Raw genomic sequence first — 26812 nt, forward strand, 5'->3', positions numbered from 1 at the left:
ATCCCTTTGTAACAACCAACCATTTATGGAATTTATGTGTCTCGTTTAATATAATGAATTTTCCTTGCGATAACAGAAGTAATTTACTAAAATATACGTACTTTAAGGTGCCGAGGCTCCCGCATTTTAGATATCAATGTTACTACATATACTAGATAACCTGAACAAATAGAAATGGTACAGCTAATTCGGACGACTCACGATATCTACTGATGGCATGGAATATAATAAATTGCTCGCAATTAGCCCATTTGTCGGATAGTTAATGATCCGATTAAACTCAATCTGTTGGATTTGGATTCACTATTAAATTCATAAATCCTTCCTTTTGTCTGGTCAAATCGCGTAATCAAGTAAATACAAAACCATTACTGTCCAACAAAAACATATCTAAAGGATTTAAAGGTGAAAAAACAAATATATACATATATATATATATATATATATATATATATATATGATTATTTCTAAAGCCAAGCCCGATGTGCTTTTTTCCATTTCCGAATTGTGTCACCTATAAACACTAAATCACTTCCCGTTTGCTTCGTGTGTGGCGAAAGAAGAGTTAACCGAAATTAAATAAAGTCATATCTTAAAAAATTTGTGTAAAACGTCGCTCGGTCTTTCCATATACATCAAAACACTTCAGACGTAAAGTGTAAGCGTACTTACTTACAAGTTAATGCGAAGTATAAAATATATTCAGTTTTCATTGAGTATGCTAGCAAACACTCGAAGTAGAATTCTCGCTAGCCGCATGATATTTTAAAATTCTCTTTGATACTAATGGCCAAGTTACCCACAAAGTAACGGTAAAAGAACACGGAGTAGGTATAGTTAAATAATTGAATTTGTTTCTATTTGTATTTATTATTATTTGTATGCTCTACTACTGTTTGCTTTTAATACACAATAATACAAAATTCTTCCGTTGAAATTCGCCTCAAGCCGAAAATACCTTCTTCTGGTTTAACGATTTTTGTTATTATCTCTCCCGGCTAAATATTACTCTAAATACCTACGCCCACAAGTCTCAAGTTTTAGACACACATTTTTGCAACGTCACAAAGTTTTTTTTTCATCATTATTATTTTTATAGTATTTGTTACAAAAATGTATTGACATAACTCACAATATGAATTCACAACTCACTAAGCTTGTTAACGCGATAAAAATAAAACGTTTTTCTTTAAAAATCGATTTTCACCCAACAAAAAAAAATACTTGTGAGTTAAAATCCAACTGTTGGGTAATGTGATTTATATATTTTTGAACCAATATGAACAATATTATGACAGTTCTTAGAGTAAAATGTCAGCTATTTTGTACAAAATTCTAATGATATTGTATTAAAACGTTGAGTGGTCCATAAACAGTTTTCAGTTATGCAAAATCCATAAACAAATTCCTTGAATCCATAATAACTTGAAATGAACTTTTTGAACGACAATATATAATAATTAGTATATATTCTATATGGACCGAGTGTAAACAAATAGAGCTAAATTCGTGTATCCAATTTTTAAATTTAATTTTGTCATGTTTTAAAATTTGATTATAACTAATAGTTTTCAATTTTTTATAAAAAAAAAAAAAGGTTAATTAAGAAAATTATATTTACCTGACCTTTAAGTAACAGAGTTGGTGGTGGGTTCGCCCCACAACTCTTAAGTACATTCTGAAATAAACATAAAATAATCTACAATAGTCAACCTTGAATCAATGTACAAACTACTTATTTAAAAAAAAACTTCAGCCGCCGGTGAGTGTAATTTAATGTGAAATTGAAGTAATTTATTGTTTCGATAATTTTTTTAGATTCAATACTGTGTTAATAATTATAAAATAGAAAAATGTGTTTTTAAGAGTAATAAAAGGTTATAATAAAAAGGCTTTGGGTTGGATAGATTTAAAAATAGCTAAGTTTTTTATCACATTTGCTAACAGCAGTATGGCCGGCCAATGGGTACCAAATTAGTTGTAGATCTCCGCTGGGATGAATCGCAGTAACAGTGGTGGTGCTCGGGTAGCTTGAAAACACTTATGTAGTACTATCTATGTATATTATAAGTGGATATATGCGTTTATGCGATAGACCCACTTTCAAACTCCTAATTCCTAGAATTCCTAAAACTTCCGAAAAATATTTTCCGGAAGGGTTGTAACGAATTTGAAGACTACAATTTATTTAACAAGTCTTACAAACTTGCAAATGTTCGACAAACTCTCAGAGCTCAAAATTATAATTAGATTAAATGATCTTAAATCATGTTAAGTTTCCCCCGAAAATTAACGCATATCTTAGCAATTAACACGAGAAAAAGTACCTTTATAAGTGCAAGTTTTATAACGCATTATGAAACTTGCATTCAACATAAATCATAATACTGTACACCCAACTTACAAAAAAAAATTGTATTCATAAAAATATCTGCGATGCGATAAGACCTAATACTCGACTAGTATAAACACAAAATTCCCATTAGAACTATAAAAGCTATTCGTATTTTTTACCTAACATTATTTTTATTTATTTAGTGTTTAGAAACTTTTAAATTATTGATACATTATGCTATTTTTATTAACCAGCGAGGATTACCCTCGGCAACATTTGCACTGTTAGTTATAATGTTGGTAGTCGTTTTTGTGACCAAATAATAAGCATAAAAAAAATGAATATGCATTTTACAGTAATACGTACCCCCTATATAGGGGTCTACCTAAAATATGAAGAATTTTTTACCCGCTTTTTTTAACTTCGTCGTATTCGTTATGAACGTTTTATTTTTTATACTTTACTTCGCTAATTATTTTAATCGCTTAAATGAAAATATATTTTTTTATTTTCTGTAAAATAATATTGTGCTTCAGACGTGTCTTTTCGCGCTCACGGCTATGATTAATGAGTTTCACACAGTTCACCTTTATTTCTTCGTGTTTATAGTCTAAAGTATACACAAGACAAATAGAGAAAAACCAAATTTAATCATTCGAATGCCAAAAGCAATAAAGTATTACCATAATAGTGTCAGAAAAATGCGACAGAATTGTAGACAAAAGATAGGACGAAAAGCCCTTCAGAAGACTTCCGCGAAATAAAGACTTAGCGAAGACTTGACAATAATGATGACGACGCATCTGCAGAGAATATCTCTGTGGACACAAAACTGTCACTTTAACAAATGGTACTTTGTCATGCTTTTTCACTCCAACCATGTTCTGCTCTGTTCGTGATAATAATATCAACGTTGGTCTCCTTAGGGACAACTAATACCCAAAAATTCGTTACTGAACGCGTACCGTATTATAATATTGACAGTTGTGAGTTGATTTAAGCATAACGTTTCATCAGCCTAACTACATATAAGAAAACACCAAATATCAGATACAAAAAGGCAACACTCGTGTATCACAATAATTGGGAACACTATGCTTGCAAATATTTATCAAATAATAAATGTTATACCCTTATCCAGTTCCACAAACGATAACATGTTTGCTATCTCTGATCTATGTGATTTCCTATGTAGTATACTTAGTATACTAAGTATACACGTCATGTGGGTGCCTAACGTGTTGTTGTATTTATGTTTCAGCTTGTTTTCCGACCTGAGGACCATGTCTGGTACTGCTTTGATGTATTTGTTGGCCAACATGTTTTTGACTCAACTATTTTACGTTGTCGGAGTCGGCGGTGTTCAGGTACGGTAAAATTAAAAAAATATTTAATACATAATATTTGTTCATTGTTTCGATATGAACGACACAGGCATTGGACACATTTAAAAGTTTTTTTGATAAACATGCATTTGCAAATTTAAGTATCCTTAAAATTATATTTTAGATAACGATGAAAATAAAACATAAATACACAAGTACCTAATTAATAAGTATTAGACAAACATTTTATAAAATATACTTTAATTACAATGTTGTTTTAATATGAATTTGTAATGGATACGTAGGTTGGTACTTATCTTATTTCATGTAGACATCTGAGTTTTGTTTCATTAAACAAGCGTGAATAAATAACGATGATTGTAGTTTGAAACACAAACAGTATAAGGGCTCTAATATTATTAATACCAAACACGTCATAGTTAAAACTTATAGTTCTACATAGAAAGTATTAATATCCAAAATCCTTTAAACCAACAAAGTATAAACTGATTTATCGTTATACTTAACCCCTAAGGTACGATGAATTTCTCGGTTTAAACATATTATAACAGCAATCACAATTATTTCTGTGGTGTTTGAGCAGAAGAATAGAACCGCAATTAGACTTAAAGGAAATCAACCCAAGTTCTATTGTTGATGCATCTCATTTTAATATGTCTTTATAAAATCCAAGAGATGGACATATCCGAAAAATTACAAAATAGCTGTTATTGTTGGAAGTTATCAGTTATTATATAATTTGTATTTTTATACAACATTTTCAACAGTTTCAATTAAATATTTATGCTTTTTGTTCGTATTGTGTTTTTTAACAATATTTTTAAATATCTGATTCTTTATATTGCATATTATTAAATCGTATTTCAAAAGAATTGTAAACTATAATAAAAACGCAATATTAATTAAATTTATTTTTGTGCGCCGTTAATATTGTTTCTATTCTTATTATTATGGTTTAGAAGATAATAAGAATACATTATTTTCGACCACCAAGAGTTTTTTATGTAAAATAAATTGAAAACTTTATTAAAAAACAACACAGTACCTAAAAAACGTTAGTCTATTAGTGTAAAAAAATGCGAAACGTTTTTCATTGTTATATAATACTCGGAGGACGAAATAAATTTGAATGTTCAAATAAAACACATATTTTTCTAGTTGTTTTTCTCTTCCTTTGATATTTATGAAGTGTACAATACCTACTTACTTATTTTTTTGGAATTTTGTTCGAATTCGCGTCCGGTCGTCGACAACGGATACCGTTGTGGATCCCTGGGTTTTTACGTACCAACGGACTACCTGCGAAAAACGACGGTCAAAACTTTGTAAATTGTTTTTTTTTTTACATTATATAATGCTGTGTTTAAAGTAGCAACATAAATAATGATTGTGAAAATATAACAGTATATAAATATACTGTGTAGTCAACAGGCAAATAAACGAAATATAACTTTGAGGTATGTATTTATATAGAACCCGTATTCGAATGTGCAACGAAATGAAAATAAAAATATTAATATATCCTTGGTCAGGTTGGATTCGGTTTTATAGTTTTTTTTCGTATCTCTATAACATTTCTTGTTAATCCCGGATTTTGTTATCCGTGAGAATTGTTAAAAAAAAAAATGTACAAGTATATATCATATTGTATTCGGGTACCTGAAATTAGCAGCGCTCAGTGATAATATTATTCTTTTCTATGAAGGTTGAGACACTTGTAACGTTTTGATAATTCTGAGATAATCCTGTAGTTTTTTCCCTCTACCGAGCATGGCGAGGATTGCAATTTGTCCTCTGAACCGTGAAATCATTACTCCGGCCGGCGAGTGGACGAACAGCAGCGTTTCCCTTAACAACCCGCTTACACTCGCTTAATTTATCTTGTTTTCGGGATGGAAATTAGTCTGAACACACCCAATCGGTGAAAAACGGACGAATTTACATTATCCGTCAAATGGTAATTTATCAATTTTGTTATGTTGATCCTCCCCCTACCCCCGGCTGGTGACAAATAACTGATGGGGGGCCATGGACCTTGCGAAGACGGATACTCGCTTCTCGGCCGTGTGTATTGCTGTCAGGCAATTTTAGTTATCGCCGGATTTGCAAATATTTTCTAATTATTCGATCCAAACGACACTGGATCGAATACCCTGTATGTAAGAACAAGATGTGTTCTCACACTATCCAAGGGAACGCCGGCTAGAGCGACGTGTCTTGTTGATGTTGTAACGCGTTGATTGCCAAAAAACCGTCCTAAGCAACCGAAAAATGTACACGGTAGCGCTCCAGTACCTCAAAACGACAGCAAGTAGCAAGTTTAATATGTATATGTACCCCTCGAAAATACAACCTACTAGTACTGTCCAGACGAGCCATGTCGAATCTATGTTATGTTATCATCAAGAGTGAACAATGGCCGGCTTACGTTGTGTTATTACAATTGAATTTTGGTCCGAACCATTGACTTCTGGCCAAGTTCTAATACCCTTACTGTTGGGCGTTATTCAATTTAAAAATTGTTTTGGGATTTCAGGAGGACAGCCTTTGTTTGTGTTTGGCGTTCGGAATCCACTATCTCCGCTTGGCCGTCATCAGCTGGCTGTGTGTCATGACCTACGACATGTTGATCACATTCCGGAACAACGTTAACCTCAACCCAAGACCAGAGCCCGTCAACGTACTCGTGTCCAGATTCGTCAAGTACAGCCTGTTTGCATGGGGAATGCCATCCCTGTCGGTGATATCGGCCAGCGTCATGCGGGCAATGACCAGTCGTCAGATCATCGACAACCTGAACCCTTACAACTGTTGGTAAGCTTTATTTTTTTTCACCTTAAAGTTCATCATCAAAACCAGCCAATACAAGCCACATGTACAGTAATAGGTTAACGAAGTCGTGTAAAACGCGATCGTCAAAAAATGTTAAGTATTTCAATCACTTCGACAAACGCTTACACGTGAATCTTTAGATAGTATACGAACAGCCAGCACAGAGACTACATATCAAAAAATACCGATTATACTACTTCATCTTATACCGTAGGTTTAAACAAACATAGCCTCATAATTTCGTTAAAAAAAAATTGTTTTTAACTGCTAACAGTAGATTAACATGGAATTACAAACTTTTGCATAATAATAAATCCATATTATACATCAGTTGTTAATATTAATTGTATACAATACAGAATTAATGCTACATTTGCATTCCACGTAAAATATCTATAATCTATGAAAGCTTATCATCGCATTATATTGTGGTATACATTGTTGCTGGGTGCAAGTAAGGGTGGGAGAGGTCGGGAGCTTAGAGACAGTTTAAACTGCCCAGATTATTTAGGCAATACGCGCTTGATAATCATTGTCGATTTTAGCATCAAAATTAAGTTGACAAATGCTGTTTTTTTACACTAAAAGTGTTTAAAAGTAAATTTTTGCCTGGACAGCGGACAGGAAAAAATTATCTTTACCAAATTTGATACAACGTGTGATCGATTTAGGTAGAACTCGAGTAAAACGGTCCAGTAGGAGTAAAGCTAAGATCTTACACTTTAATGACAAGGCAAAATATGTATGTATTTAAATGTAACAAACCAATTAATAAATAAACGTGTGTATCTGAAGACTTGAAGCAATAGGTTTTAAAGTTATAAGAGTTCAAAATTAAGAACAGGAGGAAGGGGGAGTGAAGTATTTTTTTATCTGCACGCATTACTCAACCGCACTCCACCTTCTGTCCTAATTTTTAAACTCTAATAACTTTAAAAGTAATTACCCCAAACTGATTATCGACGAGTCAACATTTTCATCATCTCATTATTCTTAGTTTAAAAAGTTAATTAAATATATATTAAGAATATGTTATCATTTAAGTTTCAAAAGTTGATAAAGCTTTGAAAAATACTAAAAAAATAAATTTAAAAAAATATATAGAGATAGATTTATATTAGTTTATTTTAAAATTCTGAGAAAAATATATATTTTTTTCTTTTAAGAAAACCCTAAAACTGCGAAAGATAAACAGGCTTAAAACAATATTTACTTTATTTAAATAAGTATATTTTACTTTATTTTGTTTACCTAACGCGTCGACAAACTTGAAGAAAAAACACTACCGAAGCCGTTTTCAATTATTGTGTTTAATTTTTTTAATTATCTTCAATAAAAAAAAAAAAAAAAATCGTCTTTATAATGGAGAACGAAAAGTAAAGTAGAGAGTTTTTATTTTTTGTCCGTGTAGCTTTGCCAACTCGTTAGCTTATGCAACGTAAAAACCTCTTTTTTACATTATTTATAACTTAGTTATCCGCGTTTACCTTAATCCGTTGAATAGTGTACAACATTGTTGTTTTTCGTTTACATAAAGTGTTACTGTTACGTATACAGTTACTTTAATTCAAAACGCACACCCACGTGTACTCGGCTCGAGTGAGCTTTAAATGTATTCAAAAACCGAGTGTGTTCCGTATTGATACGGTTATAAACATCAGCTTATGCCTAGCTGTTTTTACTTTTATTGTGTTCATAAAAGCGCCCGTTTTGACACGACTGCCTTTTTTTTTATAAACGAGTGGAAATTTTGTTAAAAAACTGATATTTCAGACACGTTTCGGTGTCTTAACGCCGTTAAGCGTTTACAAACATTCAGTCTACAAAACGTCAGTTAAACTCGGTGCGAATACTAACGAAAACTTTTGATTTCGCAATAAGCGGACAGCTAAAACAACAATTATTAATTGTTTAATATTCTGATTTGAAGCAAGTTGAATAACTCAAGTCCTCTCTTTTCGGTTAATTCGAGAGAAAAACAAACACCCTGAAATAATTAGTACCCGGCAATTGATGTGCACGCAATAATATTATTTTTTTTACATCCCACAACGAAATTTCGAAATTAAAAATGTTTTCCCATACTGTTTGGTCGATGATTAGTAGGATGTGTGTTATAATAGTGTTGAATTTTTGTTTGAGGTTCTGGAACCTGTTCGTGTAGACTAAAGAAAATTATTAAATGTGTAATATTTAGTATATCGAAACATTTGTGTTTTTTTTTCACTTTACTTTATTTCCTTAAAAAATTTGATGTTAACATATTATAGGAAGTTTGTGTCTGGATCATACTTGGGCAATCAGTAATGCTATCAGCTGTACTCTAGGTTTACACGATTTGTTGGGCGTAATCGATTATATGGTGATTAAAATTCTAGTAATCGATAACTAAATTAATGGCTAATGCATTAATCGTTCTCCTCGGGAGAGGCATCGACCACTAAAACTACTGCTTCCACCACTAATATACGAAATAGGTATCAAGTACAACATAATATAAAACCATCTATTACTTAGTATTAATTAAAATTTAATAGCTGACTAATTTAAAAGTAAACGTTTAGTAATAAAGTAAAAAAAACACATTCAACAAGTTGGTTTCCAAACACTGTAATTCAGTCGTACAAATTAGGTTAAGATTGATTATGATTAATTTGTGTTTTATGAAATTGTTTAAACCCACAGTAAAGTTTAATAATTAGATTAGAAGAATATAATAATTAACAGTTAATTTCCGCATTAATTACTGTATATAAGCGTAGTATAATGATTATGTCTGATTTGTAATCGTTAATCATAATACTATTTGTGGCCGACAGTTACCACGTTTATACTATGCCGTCGTCAATGCGCATTGGCGTTTGGGTTTATATGTATTTTGGAGTTAGATTTAATTCAATTGGAGTAATCTAATTAAAATAGTGTTAATTCGGTTTGAATTTTGAATTAATGCGCGTTAACGGCTGCTTATAAACGTGTTAAATATTCGAAATGTAAATTCGGCGTCGTGCATAACGGTTTTTCAATCGCGTGCGTTTTGTTTTTCAGGTTTTTCGAAACGGACATCTATAACGTGACGTTCGTGGGACCGGCCCTGTGCTGTTTCGCCGCGATCGCGGTGTCGCTGTTCCGCAGTTGGCTTACGGTCAGGGCCACCGTCGGCATGCAAGTGGACAAGAAATCGCGGTTGAAGATGCACAGGAAGCGCACGCTGCAGCTGCACCTGTACGGCAAGATCGCCGTGCTAATGTTCGCGGTCAACGTGTTCGGGTGCGTGGCCAGGAACGGGTCGCCCGCGTCCGACCCGGTTGCCTGGATCGCGTACAACGTCGGCCATTCGCTGCAGGGCATCCTGGTGGCCCTGGCCGTCACGTGCAACTGTCAGGTGCTGAAGATCTACACGAGGTCGTTCTCCCGGCGGCGCCGGCGGGTTTCCAGGAACGGCAGCGAAGTGGCCCTGTTCGACAAACGCGACAACGACATCAGCGACACCACTTACCTGCACAACCTCACCTGGGACCCGGTCCCGTTGCCCGTCTAGGCAACCCACGGCGCATAACTCGCGTGAGTTGAGACCACGGCTAGTTCAACGTTCAACGAAACTCGAGTTGTCTTGCACGTTGGGAAAATTCGTTCTTCTCCTGTCCGACCCGATAAAGACGTTAAGTTTTTCTTTTACAACTCGTCCATCTCATCTCTATACTTCACCCATAATAATAATACAGTGAAAGTGAGTCACAGTGATACATCATAATTCGAAACCCAGCGGTCGCTCAAAGGGTCAAAACGAACTGGACGGGTTGTATTCAAATTGTATTATATTGGGTCTTTTGGGTCTGTACACAAATTATTTATATTTTACAAAAATACAATAGAATTTATAGTTTTACATTTTAAATTATTAAAACTAAATAGTTTATGATTATCATTTTACTAAAAAGTAAAACCCTAACCTGATAGTTATTAAGCTGATAGTTACCCGCCGTTTTGTAATCAGAAAATAAATATTATTTGTAAAATTTAATTTGTGGGCAAAATCAAAAAGTAATACAATCAAATAATTTTTCCTTTTCGATAAAATAATTTATGTTAACATTGTTTTCACCCCCAAATTACCATGTAAAAACATGTTAATAGATTTTGACTTTACGAACTTTCTAATTTGTTGTATTGTTTTAATTGTGTACATATTATTATTAAATAATTTATATTGATTGTCGACGGAAACCGTTTAACAAAAAAGAGGGACGAAAAAGTGAGACATGCATAAACAGAATGATCGACTTACGATTACTTACCTACCATGGTAATGCATAGATAACTGTTTTGATAATGTAATAAAATATAAATATTTTACATTATAATATATAGTCATTTATTGTATTGATGTATTCTCAACGTATTATAACAACTACAATTAAATTTATGTTAAGCGAAAATAGTGTATAATATATTATTATCTAGTCGCTATAACTTATAGTACTTCTTCTGTATTATATTAATTGTAAATTATACTCAAAACTTTATTTTATGACTATGGATGTATTTTATAAAAAGAGTTCAACGGTTTTTGTGTTGTATTGATGTCGAGTAAAACAATATTGGTCAAATATCAAAATATCGGTAAAACATAATCATTCCGTATAATTTAATAAAACAAATCACGGTGATAAATATCACAAAAATTATAACTTTTCGTAAAATATTTATATTTGTTTTGTTCTTTTATCTAAAATCTACCATTCGAATATATTATTATATTATTATTATACTTACTATCATTAATTAATTTCTTGTTTGCACAACCACAAAAACTATTAACTTTTACATATCTATCGGTTGAATAAAAAAAAAACTACCTGTTATGATCAAACCTCATAATTTATATATATTAGGATAAAAGATAAACTATTAAAGTATAATTATTACAAAAGCGACATTAAATTGTTTATTTGGAATAATCATTAAATATTATAATTTATAAGCGCACTAAATGTACACCGTTGATGTAACTTACGCAGTATTGTCTGTTTAAGTCGAGTGTTTAAAAAATATTACAATTAATATCGTTTTATTATTATAGAAAATATGATTATCGTGTCATAACAATTGCATTGTTAACTTATTTAGTTTTCGTTTTGTTGTTAGTGTGTATATCTATATTAATGATTATGAAATTTTCTTCACATTGTATATTGTTTATAGCCATGACGATAAAAATGTTGTATAATAAACGCAACAGTATTGCGTACTAGCAATCTGAATAAAATATATATTATTTATTAGAAAACAAAATCAACAAAATATACTTGTATTGTTTTTATTTTGTTTTGTAAATTGAATTTAAACAGTTTCTTACGAATATTATATAATGCATAATATGTTCCGTCGAAAACAGCATCAATAAGCTCTGAACGCAGTTAACGAATGCAAGTACAAAAATACCGTATCTGATGTATGTTTAAGGGACAATTAATTATTAGAGAGACTATACAAAATAAAAACAAAATATGTTAATAACATCTCCTCCAGATAATCAAACATTTTTTTTTAGGAACATACAATAATTTACAAACTAAGTCAAATCAAAAGAAACAATAATGTTTAGACAAATATTGTTCTTGTGGAAACTATAAAATTGTCTTTAATAATTAAATAACGATTTGTTATGCCGAATGAAACAAAATTTCCTTAGAAACAAAATTTGATAAAAAAAAAATGTATTCCTGATTTTCAATTTGATATTTGTACATTAAGTCTAAAAGAGCCAATCGTATGTAATTTTTGAAATTTTAAATAAAAGATCTTGTTTGTTATTTTTTCCATAAGCTCTATGTAAAATGTATTATACATTTTTTAAAACCTTTTACTTTTTACACAATGTAGAGGGTGTTTTAATTTACATTAAAGCTAAAAAATGACATCGGCCTTTTTTAACCCATGGTACAATTATTATTGTTTATTACTATTATCCCTAAACCATATTTGGTTACTAACAATCGTTAATAATAATAACAGGTGTATTCAAATTAATATAATTATCAAATAAATGAAATATTAAATGTAATATTGCTGTGTTAAAACTGGATTGACTGATATTGTTAGATATTTATGTAGAGTAAAATACCAAAATGTAGCATGACCACAATAGTTTTATTGATGATAACCAAATGCTATGAATCAATTTGTAGCACATGCTGAGTAATAATTCATTATCATAAACTATTAACTAATACATATTTTATATATTTATGAAACTGTGATATCTAAACGTACGTATTTTATTAAAACTTACTAGTTACTTAGTAAACAACACTTGGCCATACTATTGATTACAGGAAAATAGAACTCTGTGTACAATTTAGAAATCTATATCTCATCGTAATTGAAAGAAAATATACTACAAACCAGATCTACACACTATAGTTACTTTGGCATAGAAAAGGCCCAGCATATAATTAATATGGCTGAAGTCGTCGGTGCGGTGTTCGACGGATTGACTTTGGACGGTAAGTACCAGTTAATTGGTCACATCCGAAGTCAAGTTTTTCTGGGCCACGACAAGTTCAGCGGAGAACAAGTAGCCGTCAAGATTGAGGTAAACGACGCGAACAGTAAATCGCGACTTCGGCACGAGCACGAAGTTTACAACCACCTCAGAGACGAAGTAGCGGCTATACCGTCCGTCCTGTGGTACGGGCACGTGGGAGAGTACTCGGTCATGGTAATGGAGCTGTTGGGACCACCGTTGGACCGTTTGCTGCACAAGTGCGGCGGCACGTTCGCCGTAAGCACCGTGGCCCGATTGGCGGTGGGCGCGATCGGGCTGCTCGAGTACTTGCATTGCAAAGGATTCGTGCACCGGGACGTCAAGCCGGCAAACCTGCTGATGGGCCTGGGCGGGCAGGTGGGCCGCGTGCACCTGATCGATTTTGGGTCGGCCAAACGGTACCGAAACGGTAAAATGCACGCGCCGTACGGCGAAGGGATTCCGTTGGTAGGAACGCTCGAGTACGCCTCGCTAAACGCGCACCTGGGCTTAGAAGTGTCGCGGCGGGACGACATGGAGTCGCTGGGCTACGCGCTCGTGCACATGGCCAAGGGCCTGCCGTGGGACGGTCTGGAGACGGCCAGCAGCGTGACGCAACGGCGTGAACGCATATGCGAGAAAATGATCTCCACGTCGGCCGAAGAACTCTGCGACGGACTGCCGATCGAATTCGTCGCGTACTTGGACCATTGTCGGCGGCTGCGGTACGAAGAGGCTCCCAAGTACGCGGCTTGTAAGTACCTGTTCCGGTATATATGCGGCGATGACGACGCGCCGTACGACTGGACACTGTTGGGCCAAAACGAATGCGTCCGGAAAATAGCCGCCGTCGGCAAACCTGACACGTTCGAAGTCAGTGCAAACGTCATCACACCCGACACGATTTCGTCTCTTAACTGTTCTGTACACACATCAACGTTTATATAACTCGCAGTTTATTAATGATTTGTGTACCAAAACTTATTAAATGCCAGTAGAATATGTACATAAAATGTCATTATATTAATTAAAAATTAAGAAATTATTTATTGGTATAGAATTTACTGATAAACCTACTCGTACTGCCTGTGTATTCGCTATAACGTGGTACCTTCAATTATTATTTAAATAGTTTTTTTTTTTTTTTTATGAAAGATGATAGTAGTAAAACTTATAGCCAAATTTCTTTTAGACGAAATTATGTCTAACTACAATATTGTAGGTACAGACGCATCGCTGATAATGTAATATTTGTAAAATTAATAACTTCTCAGCTTTGCACTGAAGCTAAGATGTTACTAAAAAAGTTTTATAATTCATGATAATAGTTATTTTTTCTTTATGAAACGAATAGTTTCTATAGTTTTCTTTACGTTCAGATTGTAAATGTTATTTAAAAAAAAAAAAAAAGTAAGCAGAATGACACAATAGGACGTGGCATGCCACATGTGCTTTAATGTTGTGTGAATAGGTATTATACCTACTGTAATGTAGGTATATAATTATACTAAAGTCAAAGCCAAGGTTAATATTAAATCTCTTAATGAATTGATATAGATAATATAATATAGATTAATGATCAAATCAAAGTAAAATGATTTTATCATTTTTAACCATATCAACATGAGTGTTATCATAAAATTGATAACACAATTTCTTTTTGTAGTAGGTAGTTTTAATAAATTACTCAAATTTTTTTTATTTTCTACCGTGTTTTACATATTCTAACGGTACTGCGGCTCTTCTGGTGCTAATCTTGTAAGGAATTTTTTTATCATCAAATAATGTCCTTAAAGTTATTTAAAATGTTCACTATGAATTGTGTAAAAAATAGAAATTTATCAAGGTATATGAGTACTGTAGAGAACAAAAACTTGTGAGTATTCATCAGTGTAAACTTGTACATTTTATTCAAATTACGATCCCATTAACTATAATAAGAATGAATTATTTTATTTTCAGAATTAAAGTTACTTTTTGTAAAGCTAACGGTGACAGAGTCACGGCCGAGGGGAAAAAAGGAGATTCACTATTAGACGTTATCGTCAACAATAATTTAGATTTTGATGGATATGGTAAGATTTATTTTTATATCCTGGCTTGTATGGTTATTATTTGTAAAACAATAGTTTTTTATTTACTTTTTAGGGGCGTGCGAAGGCACATTAACGTGTTCCACTTGCCATGTTATTCTAAGTAAAAAAGATTATGACGCGTTACCAGAAAAACCGACTGACGAAGAGTTGGACATGTTAGATTTAGCGTTTAACTTAACAGATACGTAAGAAATCAGATTGTACCTTAACTATTTACACTTTTTTTTTGACTGTTCAATCTAAAAGATTTCATTTGCAATGCGTGATAATTTCAGATCTCGATTAGGATGTCAAATAATTTTAGAAGACAAATTAAATGGCTTAGAAGTAAATGTACCGGCAACACTCAACGATGCTAGGTATAACTAAAAATACCTAGTTTACACTAGTAATAATCGTATAAACTAACTATTGTGTTAAGCATTTCGACTAAGAATGATAACCAAAACATTATACTAAAACTTTTTTTGTACATTTTTTAAATTAAATATTTTTGATAATTTAATTACCAAAATAATTATAAATACATAATAATATTAAATTTAAATCTTATAAGATATCTTACAATTGAAAAAATGTTTAGTATTAACTAAACATTTTTTTATTATTTAAATTAAATTAATATATTAATTAAGGTTTAAATTATTAAATATTTCTTTAACAATTCCAATTATATTTTAAACAGTTTGTTAATTAATGAAAAAAATATATTTTGATTGTCTTGTTATGTTTGATACTTCAAAAAATTGTTCAACATTTTACAAACTAGACTATTTATTTATTAAACTCATGATATACAATTTTCATAATAGTAAAACAAAAAAAAAACTTAAAATTATAAAGTTAAAACAGGTTAAATATTGCATATTTTATTTGGTCAATAGAACAACTATTATGTTGGTTGAAATTTTGTACAATAATGTTTTTTGTAGTTATTAGTTAGTGTTTTAGTTTTTTATTTTATAGAATCATAAATCGTAATGTTGTTTATTACTATTTTTGTTACTCATTAAATTATTTAATACAATCTTAACTAGATAAAAGAACAATACACAACATATATTATACATTTTTTATTGTTTGATATATAATTTTACAAATAAATTGTTTTTATTTCAGAGATTAAAAAGATACTTAAACATACGTTTGTAATCAAAATGTTATACCACGTTTTTATGGAATGTTGTTTCTTTGGACTGTTACAAGTAAATATAGTAAATAAACGTTAATCGAATTTAAAGCCTTTTTGTTGAAGAGCAATTTTTGCTTCTTTTATTTCCTAAAAAAAAAAAGAAATTGTACAATTAAATAAATATAAGATATGTATAAAATGAAACATATTAAATTGTATAAATATTATTAGCTTTTATAAAAATAAATAAATCAAAAAGCTTGTTTACCCCTTGCAAATCCATGGCTGCGGAATTGCAGTTGTTGAAAGTGGCGACTCGATATAACACAACGATTACTGAGTATATCTAAACAGTTACAGTTATAAAACTAAAACAATAAGTATATCGAACAAAATAATGTATACTTACACCAAATAGCCCTATAACGATTATCGGTAGAAATTGAATTATGAAATAGTAGTCATTTACTATTTTTGAGTTTTTATTCAAAAGTAAGCTTAACCATAAAGCACACGCTATGTTTAACCCGACTAACCATTGAGTTAATTTATTCATTTTAAAATTATTTCCCTGGTTTATTCATTCACAATTATTACACGAATTGAAAATTGTTGATCACGGCTCTATCCTTTTTGTGAATCTTAATAATCTATAGATTTGGAATAATATGAACTGTTACACGCGTTTGTTTACTTTTTTTAATCACATTATAATAGGCGATAACAGAATATGATAACAATATTTGTTATCATTTCTATTGTGCCGATAAGGTATAGCAAACTGCAAACTGTTCATTTTTAAATTTTGGCTCACGTTGTTCTTAACAATTTTGCATATTATTTTTCAGTAAATAAAAAAATGTGGATATTATTAATATTATGACATTAAACACATTAATTTGGTTTTTAAATTTACTATTGGGAAAATTACGTTTTTTTATTGGTTTTTTAAAAAGTTCTCATCATGATATTGAAGTTTTATTCAAATCTGATGATTATTTAATTGTCAATAAACCCGAGGATGTGTTTTTGAACAACCATTCAAAAAAAGTTAGTTGTTGAGTTTTGTTTGTTGTTAAAACATTATATTTGACTAATTTTATTATTATAGAGCCCATCCTTAGACGTACTACTTATTGCCAAATTCCCGCACTTGGTTGTTAAGAATTTAGAACATGGTTTTTATTTTGTACATCGTTTGGATTATGTGACAAGTGGTGTGATATGTATTGCACTAAATAAAACAGCATGTTCTACTGCTTCGAGTAATTTTCAAAAAAGAATATCTAAAAAATATTATTTGGCGCTACTCAGAGGACACGTATCTGTGGATAATTTGGACTTAACTAAAGCCATTGGTATTTTATTACTTTCTGCATAATTATGATAAATAAATATTACTGTTATATTTTTCTACTTGTTAAATTCAATTACTTATGAGATTTTTCATGACTTAATTTATATTTCCTTTACTTTAACCGACAACTTTTGTCATATACGCACACTAGTTTTATGACTACATTACCATTATGGTACAACTCACGCATAGGATCGAGGTCATAAGACTCGATCATATGAGTTTAAACATTTGTTTTAGGTTATTGCTCCGAAGAGATATCTGGGAATCACAAGATGTGTACTGCAGAAAATAAGTGTTGTTTATCTCCACGTGATGCCCGGACTCGATTGTCAGTTTTAGAACGTGGTATATTTATGTCGTATCCAGCTACCAAAGTCCTAGTGCAGTTGGTAACGGGACGTCGTCATCAAATCCGCGTACACTGTTCTGATATTGGTCATACGATAATTGGAGATTTTACATATAGTGGCCGCAAAGATATAAGCCCGAGTAGAACATTTCTACATGCATACAGGCAAGTGTATATTATTACTATTGGTAAAAAAATCTTAATTTTCCCAACTATGAAATTATTTTAACTAAACATTTATTTTTATTTTTAGACTAGAATTGTATGTTAAAGGTATAGAAGTTCAGACAGACGATCCTTTTACAGAAGATAAGTTACAGGGATTATGGAAACCAGTTGAATTTATTAAACAGTTATGCAATCGTGACACTTTGAATCATTTTAGTCAATCTGAGAATATTGTTTCATAGAAACAATATCTGAGAATATTATTTTAATTTACTGTTGACAATAGAAGTCTGATGAAAAATTATTTTGAAATAAATGTTATATACTAGAAATATTTTTATATTAGTTAACCACATAAATTGTGATGTGTAATATAATTTATTTTTATACAAATTTTATAGTAGTGTAAACCCGAAAATATATTAAAAATAAAACTATTTGTTTTTTTTTACACATTAGTCATTAAAAAAATTAGTCTCAACGATTCATGTAAAAGTTAAAGAAGTCAGTATTAAATAATGTTTTCTGATAGTAAATAGTAAATAGTAAACAGTAAATATTTAGCTATAATTAATTTAACTACACGTAAATACCTGGTATTTAATGTGTTTTTAACACATCAACACGATAAGTTTAATGGATAATTTTAGTATATTGTTAAACTACCTATAATTAATTTTTTATATTTACTGGTGAGTGGCCATAAATATACCTATCTTATAGCAACAGTGTAACCAGTGAAAAGTGAACCTTTTAATCAGGGAGACTATTAAAAACAAATCTACACTGTTTAATGTAAGGTAATAAAAGTGTTGGCTTAAAACGCGTAATAATTAATTACTTATGATCTCAATTTGTTCCTATACTTTGCAATAATAATAATCATTACTATTGCAATTATATGTAGGCATAAAAATAATCTTGTTTTTATTCAATTTAGTTATTTTTATTTAAACATTTAATTACCGTCATAAATGTAAATAGGTAGGTATTTTAATTAGGAAGGGTATCTGGGTGTATTGTCTAATGCTTTAAAAGTTTTCTTTTAATTTGGAAAATAGTTCACTTAGCTTTCAAATAAATATTCTTACCAAATTTAAAACTAGATTAAAAAAAAATAATATTGTATTATTTTAATTTTAATAAGCCATTTATTAATTTTTAAAAAAAATTCTATTTTTTAAATTATATTGTTTTTAGCTTCGACTCGAAGCTGAGAAGATAATTTTTTCAACTGACGTGTCAGTTATGTGACTAAAATAACTATCGAAGTCGACTGTCACTGGAACAAAAACTTTTCACATTGATAACTTTTGTTTTACTTTGATCACGATAATATCTAGGTATGTCAAACTAATTGCGAGCCATTAATTCTTCCAGTTGTATTATAATATAATAATTTTAAAAAATCAATCAAATTTAGGTATATACTTATTCTATTAAAATTTACTGAGTTCATAGACTATAGTACTATACTATTATCTCGCCTTTGTTAAACTTTTTGCTCCGTTTTCAAACATTTTTATTTGGCGACAGCCGACAACAACAAAATTGTTGATAAGCGTTTATTATTAATATTATAATTGATAACAGCTATATGATAACAATATTTTAAAATCTGTAGCTTAGTATGTAAAAATCTTGTCTATGGTAAAAATGTTCGATTTGTGGTAATGTTTTTACTTTTATTTTTGTTGAGTGTCTTATAACAAATGTTTGTGGTCAATTTTAACGTAGTTTTATGAAAGCGGTTCAATCAAAATCAAGGCATGGGCAATCAACTGGTTGGGATTGCTCCATCGGAGATATTCCCAGTCGAACACTATTTAACCGATCACACACAACTACAGTTTGATGCCAGGTAAGTTTAAATTTGTTTGTAATCTTTAGTTGATGTGAATAAATCAAATAATTTTTTTTTTTTTTAATTTTAGTTTGGGCAGTACAAGGTTTTTCAAAGTAGCTCGTGCTAAATCGCAAGAAGGCATGATTGTCGTTAAGGTATTTGCCGTTCATGACCCAATGTTGCCATTAGTTAAACATCGAGTACGCGTAGAAGAAATCAAGACAAAATTACAATCTGCAGTTAATTGTTTATGTTTTCAAAAAGTCATAGTAAGAATTTAAATGGAATGTTTGTACCATATTTAAGCAATTCATATACAAACTTTGTTTTCAGATGTCTGACAAAGCAGTGTTTTTGATGCGGGAGTATGTCAAATACAGTCTGTATGATCGAATAAGCACGAGGCCGTTTTTGACAATTACAGAAAAGAAATTTATCGCTTTTCAAATATTATTTGCTCTTAGACAATGTCATACCTTAGGTGTATGTATTTTTTAGTTACACAACATTAGTCCATCTAATTTTCTATTCTAAAATATTAAAACATTTTAAATTTATTTTGTAGGTATCTCATGGTGATATAAAACTAGAAAACATTATGATCACATCGTGGAATTGGGTTTTGCTTACCGACATTGCTTCATACAAACCTACTTATTTGCCTGACGATAATCCTGCTGATTATTCGTTTTTTTTCGACACTTCTCGTAGACGGCTTTGTTACATTGCACCTGAACGGTAATTGTTAAAACCTTGATAATAAATTATTTATTTCTACTGTATATTACAGTCTGAACAATAATTAAAATAATGTTTTTAGTTTTGTTAAGTCATCCACGGAAGCTAATAACCAGTTGTTACCATCCGAAGATCACATAAAAAAGGGAGAACTGACACCAGCTATGGATATATTTTCAGCAGGGTAAACTCGAAAAGAATTCAACTAAAATTTGTATTTTTATTATTTTCATATCGTAGTGCTAAAAAAAATTGTTTTTTCAATTAGGTGTTCAATAGCAGAGATGTTCACTGATGGTCATCCGCTTTTTGATTTATCACAATTGTTAGCTTATAGAAATGGAGAGTACGATCCAAATCCTCACATAGAATCTATAGAAGACCAAGGAATTAAAGTAATCTATTTTATAATTCAACGAATTGCAGATTATTAATTTTTTTCTTTTGTTGTAGGATCTTATCAAATCTATGATACAACTGAATCCAGCTGATCGTTGTTCAGCTGAACTGTATTTGGATGAAGAAAAAAATAAAATTTTTCCGGATTATTTTTATTCCTTTCTACAGCCTTATTTACAAATGTTTTCTGCCACCGATCCCATAATTTCGCCCGATGAAAAAATTGACAGGTAAAATTTTGTTTGTTAGCTGATATTATTGTAATAGATGAATTTCATTGTATTGATTTATATTTTTAGGTTAAAAAGTGATATCAAAGGAATAATCAATATGTTACTTCCGTCTAACGATTCAACCGAGTGTACAGAGGGTCTTGTGTTAATTGTCCAATTAGTCACGTCGTGCATTAGGTGATTTATTTTACTCTATTCGTAAACTATCGTAAATGTTAAAAACTATTTTAGGGTTTACTAATTTGTCTATCGTTACATAACAGAGGTTTACACTTGTCAACGACAAAAGTTCAAGCCTTAGACGTCCTACTCGAGTTGTCAAGGTACTGTTCCGCCGAGACGGTTTTGGACCGTATCGTTCCATACATTGTAAGTAATATTTTGTTGTATTGTTTTAATGTTCATTTTACAACTATCCTATAAATAAAAAATAATTATAGAACAATGTATATTTATTTAAATTTATGATTTTAGTTTCACATGATTCAAGATGTGTGCCCGGGCGTACGTAAATCTGCTTTACATGCTTTGAACAACATGTTATCGACAGTGAATAATTTAAAACCGAGCGATGCCAACACTTTTCCAGAGTATATTTTTCCAGGACTTATTAATGTGAATAAAACAAATAATAATAACAACAATACATCTTATGAAAATGTTTTTTCAATATTATCTTAATTACTTGTAATCGTTTTAGGTTGCTCACGACGATGCTGTTATAGTTAGGACAACGTTCGCTCAAATCATCTCGCAGTTAGCACAAACGGGTTTGAGATTTTTGAAATGTTGTCAGAAAGTTAAAGACGACGAACCAACAACGAGTGCATTTGAAACCGAATTAGCCACTCTACACGAAATGGTACAACAGTCAGTGTCTGTTCTTCTTACAGACAGTCACAATATCGTGAAACAAACTCTCGTCAATAGCAATATCGTTGAACTTTGTGAATTTTTCGGCACACAACGAGGTACTTTTAAAACGTCATACTTGTTTATGTGTAAAAATTAATTTTCTGACTTGTTGATTTGCAATTATTTTAGCTAATGATGTTATATTATCTCATATGGTGACATTCCTGAACGATAAGACCGACAAGCATTTGCGTGCATCATTCTTTGAAAATTTTGTCAACGTAGCTTCTTTTGTCGGCCCTCAATGTTCACCTATATTGAGTCCGCTTTTACAGCAAGTATGTACTTCTCATCAAGTCTACAATCTATTTAAGTCAAACAATATAATCCTTACATTTTTACTACTAATTGCGATTGCAGGGTTTTTCCGACAGTGAAGAATTTGTAGCCAAAAAAGCACTCAACGCAATGACACTGCTAATAGAAAAAGGTTTATTACAGAAGACGGCCCTTTGTCATTTGATCAGTGATATATCTTGTTTTCTTATACATCCAAATCTGTGGATAAGACAGGTATGTAAACAAATACAAATGAAAATTTATTCAATTATAAATTGACTTGAAAGTTGTAAATAAAAATATGCTTAAACCATTTTTTTTAATAGTGAACCGATAAAATGCTGAATGCTATAAATTATTATTATTGTTTTCAGGCTACTGTAGGCTGTTTTAGTACTACAGCGAGAATATTGGACGATGTCGATGTCCAGTGTAAAATTTTACCTGTCATGAAACCTTATTTAAAACATTCAATGATTCTAGTAGACAGGGAAGAATTAGTGTTGAATACTCTAAAGGAACCTTTGCCGAGAAATGTTTACGACACTGTAGTTAAGTGTTCTATTGTAGATACATTTGTGAAAATATTGGGAGAACGCAAAAAAGCCAGGACCATAGCTAACACTGGTCATATACCTTTACCGAGTGTTACCCAATCAATGCATCAAAATAGTGCCTTAAGAAATGTAAGTCATGCATAACTTGTAAAATATAAATATGCAAAACCAAAACTTAAGCCGTTCATTCAAAATTAATAATAATTTTCGCAACATTAGTTGATCAGGAAATTGGAGTCGGAAGGAATGACTGAAGAGGTAGAAGATCAATTGTTTGCATTATCTGTACACATTTTGAAGGTCCACAGACAATTAGCGTTTGACAATAAATATGGATCAAAAGGAAAAGTATGTGTACATCATTTACATCTGATTGAGTACATTATTATTATTATCGTTTTCAACAAATTGATTATTTTTCAGATAAAGATTGGAAATTCAAAAAACAATGTAAACTGTCATTCGGTGTCGTTGATGCAATCTCAAAATTCAAAACTTCAAGAGTCATCAGCTACTAATCGTCGAAAGTGCGTAGACGACCAACCGGTTGCGAACATGAACGACGAATGGAAATGCATGTTCGGTGGACAAGAATCTTCAAAACAGATGACACATTCCTCTCAAAATCCGTAATGTCACTTAATTTTTAACCATTCTTTACTGTTGTGTTGACTAATTTAGTTTATTTTCATCAAAAGATCTCCAGTTGGCGGCTCTTATACATTTGATGTACAGCCTTCGCCATCTCATAGCATCGAAGGACCGAATGACATGTCATATATCCACTGTGAGTGCTTTATTTTAAATATATTACAATTAGTGAGTATTTTTTAACATTGTTTCTGTTCAGACCGCTATGCACCGTGTAGGCTAGAACTTGGCAAGCTGATTTCTCACCGACAAGAGTGTTACGAGATGACTATGAGACGACACGAGTGGGCCGAGCAAGAAGTTTGGAAACCGAGACTTCCTCCACCCGGTTGGCGACTACGTTCACAGTTAGTTGCTCATCTGCATGAACATAAAGCTGCAGTAAATAGGTACTTGATGGTTTTTTTTTTTTTTAATTGTTTTTCAGTTGCTTAAATGTATGTATGAGTAAGTAAGGTTTAACAAGATTGCTAATAATTTTAACTTGTACATTTTCAGACTAGTGTCCATTCCAAACACATCGTTATTTGCCAGTTGTTCGTCGGATAGTTATGTACGCATTTGGGATTGCGTTAAAATGGAGGGTAAAAATATTGCGAATCGTTCCAAGCAAGTGTACAATCACCAAAATGGAGCTTTGTACGGTATGACGACTTGTAGAAACAATCAATCATTGGCGACAGTTAGTCATTCGGGATCAGTAGTTGTTCTCAAGTATGTTAAATAATTATGTACACAAAAACAGATTTTGAATTTGTATTTTTCTGATTTTAGTATAGATTCAAATAGTACCAAACTGCCCGTCATTCAGTCCAAACAGTTGGATTTGCACGAGGATGGATGTGCTATCGACGTATCTTATTTGGACTCTGGATCCCAAATGGTTCTTGTGTACGCAACCGTGTATGGTTCTCTCGTCGGTTGGGACCTTCGAGCTCCCAAGTTGGCTTGGAAGGTTAATAATGACATAAAACAAGGTAGATATAATAACAGAGAAAAGAACAGTTTCAAACGAATTCAGTTTCATTTAGAAATCGACTTTGTATTTTATAGGAATCATAACAGCCATGTGCTTGGATACAAGGCAAAGCTGTTTGACTTTGGGCACAAGTAGCGGTTATCACACTTGTTGGGATTTACGTTTTAGGTTACCGATTGCCACAATAGCTCATTCTAAAGGTAATGTTTGCATATTTTACAAATATTATTATTAAACGAGTAAAACTTATGAATGGCATTTTGTTATTAGCTGTGCGTGTCAGACGACTAATTAGACATCCTACAGAGTCGTCGTGGATCATATCGGCCATGCAAGATAACAATGAAGTGACCGTGTGGAATTTGGAGAGCGGTTCAAAACAGCAAACTCTTTGGGCTAGCAGTGCTCCCCCGTTATCAAACAGTCAGGTAATAAAAAAAAAGGCCATCACAGTAGGATCTAAGAATAGTGAGATTGGGAAGGCCATAAGGTCTTTAGGAATAGAAAAAAAAACATTATTGTAAACCAAAACCTACTAAGCTCCGCATCAAAGCTAAACAAATTATCAATGAATCGACATTAAAAACCCAACAAATAATTTGTTACAGACTAACAACCACAGCGTTTGCGCATTGTACACTATGAACACTGATCATGGTCCAGAGCTTTTAACCGGCGGCACAGACCAGAGGATTCGCAAATGGAATCTCACGTCACCGGGTGATTCGTACATAGCCATACCAGCCGCAAGTGACGTGATGGGTCATTCGCTTTACTGCTACGAGTGTGTAGATGTTACTATATTTATTTCATTAACTTTCATCTTAAACCTGTATTTTAAAATTAGGTGTCGGCTGGTGGACGGCACTAACGTCGTGCAAGAGGTGTGCACAAAATCGAGTAGCGCTGTGATAACTGGTGACGAAGAGCCGCCGTGCGCTACTGATCAACCAGCGCCGGGTCACGTGGGTTCTATATTGGACATCACATCGTGTATGGCATCTCAATGTTTTCTAGTCTCGGCGTCGTGTGACGGTATCATCAAAGTGTGGAAATAATGTGATAAATACAAAAAAACAAATATTAATATTATCTCGAACACTGTGTTTCGGCCGTTTCAATTTTTTTTTTTTATATATAAGATATTAAATAATTATGTTATTGTGATAGTGATGTAACAAACTTTTGGAGTTGCACACGTTTAACTGTATAATAAATTTATCTATGTTATTTTTAAAAACAATATTAGGCATTTTATCATTCTCATATACACCATTTTTTATTGGTAAAAGAACACAATTTTCAGTTTTTACAAGTCTGATGTTGAGGAAGTCTGTAAGTAAGATAAATTACCAAGGTACCACTGTGTTTCTGTTGAAATTTAGTGTTATTTGTTGGGGGTTTATTTTTTGTAGTTTCATTGATATTTACTGAAAGTCTTATACAGAATACACCACCTTAGAGTGTAAGTTAAAGGTGTAAACTCGCTGACTACATTTTAAAATCCGTTTGTTACACATTTTTGTAAAGAGAAAAAAAAAGAACTTTAAGTACATAATACAAAACAACGTCACGACAAAGTACTTTGTCGTCGTTCAAAATAAATATTCCTATTATAAACATTTTTTTTTAATATATTATTTTCCTGAGGCGTAGTACGGTGTACCGTATCAAATAATAGTAAAATATATTCAATTTTTTAAGATTTACCATCGAGAATAGTTGTTGTTTTCTTAACAAATAAAAATACAAACGATAAATATTATGACGCCAAGCATTTTGTCGGTCGTTCAATAACGGCTAAGCACTTGGAATTGGCCTATTTGGCACAGACAAAAAAGTGACTTCTCCGTTTTTAAGAGCTCTTTATTACTCTCATCGCTATTAATTGACACTTCCGGTCGGTATTATTATATTTGGTGTGATTTTCGACTACTCTGTTGTTAAGCAGTAACGAGGATAAAGAAAACTTTCAAGGATTTTGCCAGTCGTATAAAATTTGACCCAATCAAAGCGGCGCGGCGCTACTGTGTCAATACAAACGAGTTTTATATTTTGCGTTGGGCCA

At 31.9% G+C, this 26812-nt stretch overlaps 6 protein-coding genes across 8 annotated transcripts in view; 5 read left to right on the forward strand and 1 right to left on the reverse strand.

Annotated features, from left to right (window-relative positions):
* Positions 1 to 11711, forward strand: part of LOC126843273 (adhesion G protein-coupled receptor E2-like) — a 91296-nt gene extending 79585 nt beyond the window's left edge. The window contains exons 2-4 of the mRNA XM_050580684.1: positions 3597 to 3702; positions 6218 to 6495; positions 9562 to 11711. Coding sequence (XP_050436641.1) covers positions 3597 to 3702; positions 6218 to 6495; positions 9562 to 10054 — 877 coding nt within the window. The 3' untranslated portion in view covers positions 10055 to 11711. The remainder of the gene's footprint in view (positions 1 to 3596; positions 3703 to 6217; positions 6496 to 9561) is intronic.
* A 1265-nt stretch (positions 11712 to 12976) lies between these two features.
* LOC126843226 (casein kinase I-like) lies at positions 12977 to 13990 on the forward strand. The gene has a single exon (XM_050580604.1). It carries the CDS (start codon positions 12977 to 12979, stop codon positions 13988 to 13990), a length of 1014 nt encoding a protein of 337 aa, XP_050436561.1.
* A 698-nt stretch (positions 13991 to 14688) lies between these two features.
* Positions 14689 to 16378, forward strand: LOC126843275 (adrenodoxin-like protein 2, mitochondrial). 2 transcript variants are annotated; one of them, XM_050580688.1, is made up of 5 exons: positions 14690 to 14918; positions 15005 to 15117; positions 15191 to 15323; positions 15414 to 15497; positions 16258 to 16378. In XM_050580688.1, the coding sequence occupies exons 1-5, from the start codon at positions 14827 to 14829 to the stop codon at positions 16262 to 16264; spliced, it is 429 nt and encodes a 142-aa protein (XP_050436645.1). In that variant the 5' UTR covers positions 14690 to 14826; the 3' UTR covers positions 16265 to 16378. The 2 variants fall into 2 exon arrangements, with proteins under 2 accessions (XP_050436644.1, XP_050436645.1); XM_050580687.1 differs by lacking the exon at positions 16258 to 16378 and having other exon boundaries at positions 14689 to 14918; positions 15414 to 15507.
* Positions 16190 to 16972, reverse strand: LOC126843276 (dolichol-phosphate mannosyltransferase subunit 3). Its single transcript, XM_050580689.1, has 3 exons — positions 16680 to 16972; positions 16539 to 16616; positions 16190 to 16417 (listed from the first exon to the last, which is right to left on the reverse strand). Exons 1-3 carry the CDS (start codon positions 16824 to 16826, stop codon positions 16364 to 16366), a joined length of 279 nt encoding a protein of 92 aa, XP_050436646.1. The 5' UTR covers positions 16827 to 16972; the 3' UTR covers positions 16190 to 16363.
* Positions 16973 to 17068: 96 nt separating this feature from the next.
* LOC126843274 (RNA pseudouridylate synthase domain-containing protein 1-like) lies at positions 17069 to 18555 on the forward strand. The gene is made up of 4 exons (XM_050580686.1): positions 17069 to 17320; positions 17382 to 17628; positions 17868 to 18144; positions 18233 to 18555. The coding sequence occupies exons 1-4, from the start codon at positions 17150 to 17152 to the stop codon at positions 18387 to 18389; spliced, it is 852 nt and encodes a 283-aa protein (XP_050436643.1). The 5' UTR covers positions 17069 to 17149; the 3' UTR covers positions 18390 to 18555.
* An 855-nt stretch (positions 18556 to 19410) lies between these two features.
* On the forward strand, positions 19411 to 25942 carry LOC126842883 (phosphoinositide 3-kinase regulatory subunit 4). Of its 2 annotated transcripts, XM_050580095.1 has the most exons (25): positions 19411 to 19490; positions 19885 to 20008; positions 20082 to 20262; positions 20327 to 20476; positions 20559 to 20731; positions 20814 to 20915; positions 21000 to 21126; positions 21185 to 21360; positions 21430 to 21540; positions 21627 to 21732; positions 21838 to 21978; positions 22064 to 22334; positions 22408 to 22556; positions 22639 to 22791; positions 22932 to 23243; positions 23334 to 23462; positions 23538 to 23743; positions 23813 to 23901; positions 23965 to 24154; positions 24264 to 24479; positions 24540 to 24742; positions 24819 to 24944; positions 25015 to 25172; positions 25353 to 25528; positions 25592 to 25942. In XM_050580095.1, the coding sequence occupies exons 2-25, from the start codon at positions 19917 to 19919 to the stop codon at positions 25800 to 25802; spliced, it is 3948 nt and encodes a 1315-aa protein (XP_050436052.1). In that variant the 5' UTR covers positions 19411 to 19490; positions 19885 to 19916; the 3' UTR covers positions 25803 to 25942. The 2 variants fall into 2 exon arrangements, with proteins under 2 accessions (XP_050436052.1, XP_050436051.1); XM_050580094.1 differs by lacking the exon at positions 19411 to 19490 and having other exon boundaries at positions 19782 to 20008.
* Positions 25943 to 26812: the final 870 nt, after the last annotated feature.

The sequence above is a fragment of the Adelges cooleyi genome, unplaced genomic scaffold (assembly GCF_023614345.1).
Source record: "Adelges cooleyi isolate 19-005CV unplaced genomic scaffold, UGA_ACOO_1.1 ACOO_flye_CR_arks_rails_tigmint_CR_PRNA_574, whole genome shotgun sequence".
Lineage (NCBI taxonomy): Eukaryota > Metazoa > Arthropoda > Insecta > Hemiptera > Adelgidae > Adelges > Adelges cooleyi.